The sequence below is a fragment of the Egretta garzetta genome, unplaced genomic scaffold (genome assembly GCF_000687185.1).
Source record: "Egretta garzetta isolate BGI_Z169 unplaced genomic scaffold, ASM68718v1 scaffold68, whole genome shotgun sequence".
Classification (NCBI taxonomy): domain Eukaryota; kingdom Metazoa; phylum Chordata; class Aves; order Pelecaniformes; family Ardeidae; genus Egretta; species Egretta garzetta.
In genome coordinates this window covers 7,630,794-7,643,258 of record NW_009260774.1, presented here as the reverse complement: position 1 = coordinate 7,643,258, position 12,465 = coordinate 7,630,794, and the positions used below count along the sequence as shown (strand labels likewise).

Genomic DNA, 12,465 nt, shown 5'->3' with positions numbered 1-12,465 from the left:
TATTTTAATAAGCTCACATAATTAACTCAAAGGCAACCTTAAATTACCACTTTCCAAAGTCTCAAGTCCACATTTTTAATTAGTGCTAGTAATAATAATGTATAAGAATGTTTTGCAACATTTTTCACTTGAGACTACAAGGAGTTTCATAATTGTGAAATATCAGAAAGCTGGAAAACAGATCCTTGATATTTATCTTCCAATCATATGACATAATCAGAAGATCATTTTACCCTTTATTCTTGTTCCAGTATGAAAAATAAATGTTATTTCTACTGACAATTTAAAGAGAAATGAATAAATATTTCCAAAATTAAAAGCCACCTGAGAAAGCACAATCTGCCCATTATCAAATTTGTATTGGTGAAATCTGTCTTAACATTATACCTATTATGTTTTCTTTAGTCACCAATGAGCATAAAATGACAGGAAATACAGTACTGCCAATTAGAACTACAGGTTCCCAAACTACATAAACATATCTTGACAACATAGTCCAATGCATTTTTAATATAGATAATCTTCCTGGCATTCGTCATTGTGCACATTCCTGGGTAAAGTCAAGTTCTTTGAAGTGTATGGTATAGATGTGCCACTGACAGATATGGATAGGACTAAAAAATAAACGTACTGTATGTGCCAACAAATTGCCAATAAATCACTACATAATTCATTAGAACATAGCATATGAAATTCTGAGAAACTAAGTGAATCATATCCAAATAATACTTTGATAGTTTGACTGGACTTTCAGCTGATCTACTGCATTCTTCCAACTTGCTCTACAGATTGGAATCCAGTTTCCCATTCCACTGAACAGAATTTATTTGGATAACCCACCAAAATTGTTGGGGCAGATGGATTAAAGAGGACCCCAAAAAGTTATATACTGTTCCCAAAGCTTGAAGTAAAACAATGCACTAGGCCTGGGGCCTTCTGCTTTAGTTTTGAGCTGCTGTACAGGGACAAAGCACTCACACAGTTGGCTGGAAAAGTAGGTATCCTTCCCCTGTGTAAATGAAATTTGAGACCCTGTAATTACAGACCCACTGCTGGCAAAGATGCACATTCAGCCAGGACTAATTGGAACTTCCCAAGAAAAGAGAAGGAGTCAGGGATAGATCCTTCCTTCAATTCCTAATCTACTTTATCCAAAATAGTCAAGACTATTTTACATTAAATCAATGACTGAAATAGCCTCCAGGACATGACAAGCAGTTGCAATGCTTTCTAAAAGTATATTTTGCTGCAAAACAGGAAATGGTGAAAATTATCTGTGTTCCTTATAACATTTCCAAAATTTTGAGATCTTTGTATTGTCACCATCTACAAAACATGCAGAAACCTCCAAGAACATTCAATAAAACAGTAAGCAGGCATATTTTGTTTATCAGCTAACTAGTACTAACTGACACGCAACAACTGTGCTGGAAGCATAACCCTATCACACCAAAAAAAAGCAGTGTAATACACATACTCCCAGGAAGCATCCAGCAAATCACCAGAAGTGAAAGTGCATCAAGTCAGGCTTTCATTTGTCTTCAGTTTTTGATCAGGCTATAGTTTCTTAAGAGAAGCAGTAAACACATATCTACACTTGCATATTCTGTGGTTTACTTTATAACCTACTGAAGTTAATGTCACATTATATAATTATGATTCAAAACTATGATTTATTTAAATAAGTTTTAATGAATCTGTATTACACAATGACCACATGCATTAAATGAATTTTAAAGAAACTGAAACAGCATCTAGATAGAAAGTATTACGATTACAAAACGCACTTTGATACTACAAATTACACCAGAGAGTAACTGTTCATCATTTACTTTCCTTTTAAAATATACAAATAAAAAAGCATAAGTGCTCTGCTTATTGGATTCATACACTTACTTACACTCATGGTATATGCATATATATTTGTGTGTGTATACACACATGTATTGTACGTGTATGTACTGACACATGCACGTATATAGGCACACACATATACACTAACACACATTTAATTACATTCCCATGGTTTGTGCCTTCACATGTTGCTTGTATTTTTAAATGGTAAGTTTTTGTCTGTCGGAACAAAGTTTACTTATGCTGTTGATGAAGCGTATAATACAAAGAGGTTTGCCTCTAACTTCTGTGTGCTATTGTGATACAAGTGTGAAATAGTGGTCCCCGTAGGGATTTCTATAACATCAGTGAGTAAAGCATGATGGCTTTTCTAAATTTTAATAAAAATTTATGATGTCACTCAAGTTTTGAAAATGTATTTTCCTACAATGTGTATGTCAAATTAGAGGTATGTGAATTGTCCCATGGGATTAAAGTTATGCACAAGTTTTCAAAATTGATTATCAACATTTTGCATATCAGCTCCTCACAAGTTTTGCAAGGGAAAAATAGTTGAATATTGCATCAGCACTGTGTCCTTACTATGCTTAGATATTGTTTTACAGATGCTGCATGATACAACACTGTCAGTATAATGCAGTAGCTTAGATGAGGAGGCAAATTATGACAGAATGTAATCTTTATCTCAATACCACACAATCATCAGATATTAAGCTCATTCCTTTTCACTCTTTATTTTAATACCTTTAATTTTTTTATTCTTTTTTGTCTTATTTGCATTTTTAAACACAAACTAAAGACATGATTAAGACGAAAGACATTCATTGTACAGTTTAACTAGATTACCTCTTAAATATTCACTACTGTGATGTGTTCCAGTTTGAAAATCTAAAACTGTTCTAATTGTTTCACTTCCGAGGGCATCCCCTTTCAAAAGTAGCGATTCTGTTATTTAACAGATAACACATGTGTACTTGCTGTTGATGTTATGGTTTCTCCCCCCATTTCCCAATCTAAGAAATAAAGCAGGAATATTTAGAATGCTTTTTTTTTTTTCAGATTTATTTAGTGGTTTATGAAGGAGATGGATTGGCATTCAAATTGCCTACCAGAGCACTGACTAGCAGTCTGTGAAGGTAAAAGGGCTTGAATGGAGGAAGTTTATTTCCACCATGCAATGGACTGGTCTGTGTTCTCTCTTGACTGAAAATACGGTGTCCACAAGATTTATGGATATAGAGTGAAAACATTCCACCTTCTTGTTACAGAAAGAACTCCCATCGCAGAACAGACCCAAAGAAATCTATTCCAGGCAAAAGAGGAAGAAATGGTCAAAAGGTGAGAGAGGGGAAATCGGAAACAAGCTTTTCTGTGAGTGAGGGAAGAAATGACTGATAACACAACTCTGAAATTATCATGCAGGTGCTTTGCTTTGTAGTAGATAAAATGCAAAGTGTTACCAAATTCTAAATTTAGAAACTCTTAGTTCTGTCTGATGATATCTCAGATACACATAAATGCTCTGTGCTGCACTCTGGGTTCTAATTCACAACCTAGTGTTTTCTGGCCATACCATTTGAAGTAGTAATGCCTCAGGTAGAAGGACAATTTTATGTTCTGGACAAGTATTGCTTGTCTTCCTGAAGGCTCAGCAGATTGCATATAAGCACACAATAAAAAATTGCTAAAAAAAAATCTCAGTTTATTAGCTGGCCAGAAGAAGTACAATGGTCCTTGAAATGAAAGATAAACAAGAGTTACACTACAGTGCTTGCCTTTTGATAGCTAAACTGCTACAGTGCCTTCTATCCAGGTATTCAAAAAATAATTTCAGTAATATTGAGAATGCACATACTGGCTTTCCAAAATGAAGGAAAATGTCTCCAGGTAGGAACAAATAAACCGGTGGCAGGAAAGCTAGACTAAACCTACACTGACTTTAGGGTACTATGCCTGGGATCAAGCTTATGCCTTTGACATAGCTTTGAACATTCACACTACTGTTTGTGGGCTTTGGGAATCCAGTGTTTTGCAGGCATTCTGCATGTCCTATTTCTTCAGCATATGATGCATTCTAGCATATAAGCGTATGCCACAGGAACAGATATGAGACACCTGGAATGCTAAGTCAGCCACAGTTTATACAGAATCTCTATATTCTAGGTAAATTCATGCTTGGATACAAGGAAAATAACAGTGAAAACATTTTTCCTTTTCAGAATTCACCAAGAATTGTTTCCAACCAAATTTGAGCATAGGCTCATGAATGTGAGGCAAATTTGGTCTTTCATACAGCTTGGTTAATTGACTGAATTGCAGTTCAGGTATACTCAGCTTGATAGCACACCTGTCTCAGAAAGATTCTAATTTCTGTGCTCATTCAGTGAATGTTAATATAGTTTTATTATTTTTAATTTTACTTTGCAGGATTGGGACTAAATCAGATAGCATATGTAAGTCTTCGAAAAAGGCAAAACGACGGAGGTGACAACTTTGAGCATGTTATTGAATTGCAAAAGGAATCAAAACAGTCTAAAAACAATGCCTCTGCAGATGCTCAGCTCCTTACAACAAAGGTATTTTAAATAGACTTGGCCTTATTCTAATTGTACTGAAACCAAGGAGAGTTTTAACATGAATTTCAACAGTGAAAGAGTAATATCAGTATTTAAATGCTTTTGGAAAGCCAACTTTATATTTACATGCTGAAGATTCTTTTCTTGCCTTCTGTCGAATGGTGGGGTTTTAGCGAATATTTATGAAAGTAACTTCCTAAAAACATGTTAATGATCATCAGGAATTAATAGGTAGCTTGAGAAAAGGTGACAATGAGTGAAGAATTTGAGCAATATTTCTTTTATAAAATTTTATTCTAGTGCTTTGTATTTTATACCTCTGGGACATGTTTTGATATTTTTATGATGAAGATTTAATAATAATAATAATAATAATAATAATAATAATACCACCAAATAAATAAATAAGGCACCAGATCATTATGAATTACTCCCTAGGATCACCCTCCCCTCCCCAGTGAATTGAAAATTAAAAGTTTCACTGCTGTAACTTGAGATATCCAGGAACAGATAAGAACCTTAAACTCCTGCCTTCTTCTATTTGTGCATATTGTTTTACATTTCAAGTAGGCTTGCTTAAAAGACATTAGAAGTTATATACGCTTATATGCATGGAGATAAAGTGAAATATTTGTTCATACCTTCAAAGTAACCAGCATTTATAGGCTGTGTCTTCCTTGGTGGTTTCACATGGAGATGTTTATTTTCATTGTTTTTGAACAACGCCAGGCGCACAGCTGGGTCTAGACGACAAGAACAAGTTAAAATCAGAGGTCAGACCTTGCTCATTCATTCCTTCAAGCAGTTTTTCACCTTTTAGCCACTTAATAAATGAAAATACCTTTAAAAGTAGGTTTTACATTCACAAAGGATTAAACTTCTAAAATAAAGCAACATAAACACTTGTGCAACTGAGAACCAAAGTCACTGCTTTGCAGGGATTTTAACACCGTTGATCTTTTAGCTAGCTCATCTCCAAATTAAAAATAAGTTCTAAAGCATATATTTGCAGAACATATTTAAAAATTCTGGATTTAAAGCTTGAAATTAAAGCAGAATTAGTAACAGAATATATGCCAAGCACTGTTTCTAAAAGCTTTGGTTCAGCGGTCTAAATCAAGTCATTTGCACCTAAAAAAAGTTAACAGGAGGCAGTCATGCCAAGCACTGTTTCTAAAAGCTTTGGTTCAGAATTATTCAGCGGTCTAAATCAAGTCATTTACGCCTAAAAAAAGTTAACAGGAGGCAGTTTATTTTTTGAGACTAAACTTGCAGATAATAAGCTAACCTTCTTCCATGTCCCATCCTTATTGAAATAAAAACTACTCCAAAAGTCTATAGACTCATCTGTATGCCATAGTATGAAATCTTCTTGCAAAGAAGCAAAGATGAGCACAGAACTGTCTATAAATCTAGATAATACATGTTCCTAGACTGGAAAAAAAAATAAAGTTTAATTAACAAAGCTAAACTAATGCAAAACCACACAAGTTAGGAAAGGTGATTTTCATGCATTATTTCTTATGTGAGGGTTTGCTTGACATAGTAGAAAAGTAGGAGTTTAAGGGAAACAGTGGGTTAGAAAGAATGTGAAAATTCTATGTGCAATGCAGAATAAGCCAGCTGGTTATTAAAAAAAAAAAAAGGAAAAAAGGACTAAGAAGAATCTAGAAACAAAAGCAACTATATAATGATGAGCAAAAGTTTATAGGGTTTTGTAGGTATGCCATTGAGCATGATAACATGAGTAACAGAAAGCCAAAGGAAAAATCAAAGAAATATGTTTCACATGGTTAAAAGACGACGATAGCACAAGCAGACAAATATATTCTCAGGAATATCTGAGAAACAGTGAAGCAGAAGAGGTTTGTCCACCAATGTGACTACAAACTGTCAGAAAAGAGTAGTAATTAATAAAAATAAAGAGGGAAAACAGCAATAGAACTTAGCAAGAAAGTAGCTATGGCAAGGAGAGGATCTAAATTTTCACAAAGAATGCAAGTGTAGCAAAAACGAATATGTGAGACACTGCCAGAACAGATAGAGCAGGGAAACAGAGGAGATGGAAAGACTCAAAGAGTATTCAGACAGAATAAATTTACATGGCTAATTATGTCTGATGCTTCATTTTTAGCTTGTTACATGACCTTGTTGGTGTTTATTAATAGAGTTTATAAAAGCATCCATAATACAGCAGCAAAGTAAGTAGCACTTTTTTTTTTTTTTTTTTGTTTCCTTATTTATGGAAATAAAGGATCAGAATGCCCTGTTAAGTCAGCGGGCAATGTCTTATGAAGTTTAACAGCAATGCATAAAGTTGGTTTAGTTGGTTTTGACTAGATCTCTATACTTGCAGTAGACACTTCCGTTACAAACTAATGGAACATAAAGCAATCCTAAGAGCTCCACTTTTTCTCAGAAAGTGCTCTCTTAACTCAAGCAAGATGATACAGAGATACTGTATCTTTGCCTTATAAGCCCAGACATGATCTCTAATAGGGTGAGGATACGTTTAAGAGAGAACACATTGACAAACCACGTCAAAATGTTACGGTATTCTTGGTCAGCCCACACTGCAGCAGCATTTGGTTGACAGAACGTTCTTAATAGTGCTAACCTCTCACAAAGCAGCAACCTTGACTAAAGAAGGAATTGTGGAAAATATGGGTGGAAGTAATTTAGGCCATGTCTTCTTCCCAAAGCAGGATCAGCGATACCTTACACTTTGTTATCTCCAGTTGTCTAGAAGAACCTCTATCATATTGTATGATGATTATAGCTTCCAGATTAACCCAGGGGATGTCAGATTTAAAGTCATTTTAACCCACTTTTACTAACTAAAGGCTAAATTCAATGAAATGACCCAAGAAGCATAATAAATAATGATTAGCTCCATTAGTTTTAAAGGCAGATTATTAGAATGATTCTGATAATGGGATCACTTTATTCACAAACTGGATTACCAGGTTTGTAGATATTTTCACTTTACATAGGCCTATTTTGGCATGCCCTCAACTCAAAAATAAATTTGCAGCAAACTAGTATTCTTCAGGGTAGCAAATGTTTGGGGCAGTAGAACACAGTAAGATCTGTGATAAAATATCTTGAAATAGTAGTACATTATATTTGAAAAGTTCTCTCTGAAATTTTAAGTAACAGAAGTTATAAAAAATATTTTAAGTATGAATGACTATTGTGTTTTCTATACTTGTAAGATACACAGACATACAAGTATTATACACAGATAAAAATGTAGATAATAAATTTTTTTGTAATTACAATTTTTCCAACATCCAGCATGCAGTGTTGATATGACACAGTGTTGATAAAAAGACTTCTAACTTCTTATTTCTTTGTGCTAGTTACAAAACCAGTCTCTTTCTTCAATAGAAGACCAAAGACAAAGTGGCAAAATTTATTAAAACCTCTTAAGACAAAATGCGATTGAGGATTTCTGAATTATTTTTGATTAACTTAAAATAATTCCTGAAATAACATACTTTTTTTCCTATATCGGTCTATTGAAATTGTTCCAAAATGTTTTAAAAATGTCATCTTTCCTTAATCCAGCCTCCCACCAAATTCTATGAAAACTCTATGAAAATGTGAAGTGACATTAAGTTATTAGTGAGAACCTAGATTTTTCAAACATTAATTTGTGCACAAGGATATCAGCAATAAGGCCCATGAACTGGGAAGAGAGGGAAATGATGGAAATTGTTCTTCTAAGAGATTTCTGTCCGAAGATTTATCTTTGAGTCTTTGCAAAATAACTTAAATAATCTATAGGGATTTAACACAGTGCCAGACTACTTGAATTTGTACCTACCTGGATCACCTCAACCATTGCCTACAGCACTTTTGTTATTAAAAATGAGTCTTTTTCTCTATCTAGTCCCAAATGTAGGCAATATTACACAGATTACTTTATAATACTAGTGCTTTTCAGTCGCTGAGTGAGCTAGGGAAACGAATTGCATGTATGCTTTGATGACAAGCAATCAAATGTTTTAGATTTCACACAGAGAACTCTGAAGGAGTCCAATAGTTCAAAATCATACAAATATCTTCCTGGATTCTGGCATACTCATTTAAATGTGGCTTATTAGTCAATGATCTGTGCTGGCAATCTAGGAACCAGGGAGGTAATTTAATGCACATTGCTTGGCTGACTCCAAATATAGAAGATAAGTTGGACAAACCTAAGATATGTTATAGAAACAATATGGAAGGAATAGTCACTGCCTGATCTGACACCACATTCGCTATACAACTTCTTGATAATATGTGAAACTGAAAAAATTAAATGTTTGTTATTCATTTTTGTTGAGCAATATCTGTAATTAGAAAAACATAAACATATTTGTGCAAACTTTAAAGAGTTGATAAATCAAAGTAGCACAGAGTGACAGATGCTTATCTATAAGATAATTTAATTTGTAAATTCATTTGGAAGAAAGACCACATTTTGTTCCATAACTGAACAGCAATTAGAACTCCAACTCATCCATGGTTGAAGTTCCCACATGATACTGCTACATGGAATATGCAACAACAACAAAAGTAGCTTACTGTCTGCTACTAAGAAAATATAGATCAGTGGTCATTTATGTAATGTGTAAAAAAGGAATAGTAATATCCCCCAGATTTTTATTCCAACTGTTGTTCATTCAAAAAATCAATGTTGTATAGTCAGATCATCTGGCTTGGGGTTGTGGTTTTTGAGGGGGGTTGGTTGTTTTTTGGTTTTGGTTTTTTTTTGTTTGGGGTTGTTTTTGTTTTAAATTAGTATTGCATTGCTGTCTTAAATTCTAAACTAGAACTGAAAAATACTTGCTGTCCTCTATGAGATATCTTTATCATTGTGCTCTGGTTCTAGGAGTCAAAGCCCACTCCAGCTGATTTTTACCTTTTTTCTTTTACCTATGTTGCAGCAATAATTACCACCTCATACTGTCAGTCACTGACAAAAGAGCCTTCCTTTGGAGAGGAAATGGTTAAAGAAGAAGTAGTACAGCAGTGTAGGAAAGATAAGCTGAAAGCAAGACAAGGCTTCCAGCCCTCTTAAAACAAAAAGAAGTTAACTTTCAGAGGCTAATACAAAATACACAGAATCAAGGAAATTCAAAGTTAAGTAAAAAATTCTGTTTGGCTGTGCCAAGATATATGTAGGAAGCTAGGATTGTTATGAGTCATAGATGCTTAATTTTTAAGCACAGTGAGGTACATTCATCTCTGCTGTATTTAGATTTTTAATTAGAATTTCTATAGAATTTTATGCACCCACAATAAACAGGAATATTTCTGACATTATGCCAGTTTTACTTGGCTGCAAAATGTCTCATTTCTTGCCCACGCTTTTTGTATTATCTTACTGTGGAATAAAAACAGTTGAAGCAGACACAGCCTACATTTGGTATCATTAAAATACATGCCACAACTTTATTTAACTACATAAACAAGCATACATAACTGTAGTGGATTAGGGCATAACAGGCCTTAAGGCCATTAGTCGGTGGGACCGGTCTGCTGCAACACAAGCATTGCCTGAATCACTCCCTGTTATAAGGTTATGCTACTTTAAGCTCTTCCTTGTAAAACAAACCACAGGATTTGGTGCACTTGCTAGTATTTTCCATATTTTTTTCACTACTGAGAAGGTACGTGGCCAGACATATGAGGTAAGATACTTCTCAGTTACTTCTGCATATCTACAGTTTAACTCTGTACTTCAGCCAATCACTCTAGCTTATGTATAGGCAATGAAGAACTATAAGTGCTTTTACAGTGAGATTCAAGCAGCCTGTTTCGGAGTTATGTTTTAGGAGGAAATTAATAGCATTTAAGGTGGCTATTTCTTTCCACAAAGGAATGCAGATGACTAGCTCAGATGTGGACTTCTATAATTAACCAAATTAATCCCATCACTGTTGCAGTAGGAAAAGAAATGTTTTAGATGGAAAATGAAAAGGAATAAATTCCCACACTTGAGGATGTTAAGAATCGAAGCTGTTCATGACTGTCCAATCCAAGTTCCAATCCAGCAGATGACTATATTAAATAGCAATTGTAAAACACTCTGAGTGGAAGCTGATTTAATACTTTGCATTTGTGAATCTCAGGCCTAAGGAAAAGGAGTTTGATAACATATGGAAGCGGACAGCATACTCTGACAGGCCATTTGTTCCTACAAAAGCCATCAGTATCTTAGCATTACTTGCAACTAAGAAGATCGTTACCATGGAAGAGTTCAATGGCACATAAAAGATGTTTGGGATGATCCTGATCTTGCTGGTTTGCTTTTTTTTGGAACTTAAAATTTTGCTCTTAAGTAAAACATGTAATAGTAAATGAATATAACATAGAGAATTGGTTTTTTATGCCTTATATTTCATATTTTTAAGTGGATGCTGGCTACATACTTTCTAGTGGTTAGGAATCTGCATCACTAACAAAACTATTAGTATACCTTCAACTATTTTAAATCAGAAAGCTAAAAAGGAAACAGTTGCAGTTATAAGACCGAGGACCTGGAAATTCAAAACCAAGAACAGAAATAATAATGCTAAAAATAAATCCTACAAGATTTCATATGCAGCATCAGTAAGTACAAGATGGATGAAGCTCATTTCAGAGGAGATGAAGGTGATAGGATGCTAATTTCTATGGAAACATTATGACACAATGTTGACATCTACTTATTCAAATGAATTTCGATCTGCTTTTAAATATTAGAGGGAATAAAGTCTTTTATGGAATTCCTGCTTCAGTAGGATTAAACTCACAGCAATGGCCTAAGATAGTGAACTCCCTCTCTCTCTAGTTATACTGGAATTTCTGTAAGCAGAAGCATGAGCATGAGCATGAGCTGTACCACACAGAGATCCAAGAAAGATACTGGCAGCCTACTGTATCTGGTTACAGTGTCCTGATCTGGACCTGGCTAGCCTCAGGATAAGGTATTTCTACTCTTAAATGCTGCAAAGTCCCTCTGTCCAACCAGACCCTCAACAAGACCCTGACTTACTCTCACCACTTCAGAAGAGGGAGCTGATGTAAAACACAATTACATACGTGGAGATTCTTCTCACATGGGGAATATTCCACCAGGGTAATTTTTTAGTGCAACAGCTGAGTTTAAGATAAAAATACTCATTTAAAATGGTAATGTCCATTTAGTCCTTTCTCAACAAGGAAGGGCTGACTTTGTCAGTGTGCTGTATGAGAAAGCATACTTGGCTTGTGTTGGTTTTGGTTGGGGTAGAGTTAATTTTCTTCATAGTAGCTAGTATGGGGCTATGTTTTGGATTTGTGCAGGAATCAGTGTTCGTGCTGGAAACACGGGGTTAAACCATGACAGGCTTGATAATCTTTGTACTGAAAAGAGATTGACTGTGCAATATTTTAAGTCATATTTCTTGGTTCTGGAAATTATGCTTTCTGCTTATCTGAAAAAAAGAATGTGATTTTAAAGACTGTCAGAGAACTCTATACAGAAGAATTATATATAAGCGTTATTTTTGTGCTTGATGGAATAGAAAGACAAAAAATTCTTATATGAGGTAGTGTCATGAAGAGAAAATTTGAACCTATAAAAACATTGTGAAAAAGTTTTGCTAATTTTTTTAAAACTAGTAATATACTTTGAGAATATTCCAAGTGATACATTAAAAAGCTCAACACACATATACCATATTGAATAATCTGAACAAAGTGAATATAAACATATCCAAAAATCCATTAGAACTACAACAAATATAGGATAGCAAACTTGATATGCTCAATCAGACATTTATGACTGGATTAATTACTACTAACATAAACCAGAAAGCATATGGAGAAAAGATGACATAACCTAATAAACTCTATTCATTAAAAAATGATACAGAGTTCACCAAATGGAACACATGTAAAACACTCAGCTGCACACCAGATATTTACTGCTTTTTTTTTTTTTTTTTTCCTCAAAATTAATGCTTTTGGGCTGTAGAAGCATTTCCCAAGATGGTTTTTTCCCCTGAAAAAGGAGCACCAA

General features: G+C 34.4%; 1 protein-coding gene across 1 annotated transcript in view; it reads right to left on the bottom strand.

The window, feature by feature from the left end:
- LRRIQ1 (leucine rich repeats and IQ motif containing 1) overlaps positions 1 to 12,465 on the bottom strand; it is a 110,933-nt gene that overhangs the window by 39,824 nt on the left and 58,644 nt on the right. Inside the window, exon 22 of the mRNA XM_009646331.2 lies at positions 5,072 to 5,173. Coding sequence (XP_009644626.1) covers positions 5,072 to 5,173 — 102 coding nt within the window. The remainder of the gene's footprint in view (positions 1 to 5,071; positions 5,174 to 12,465) is intronic.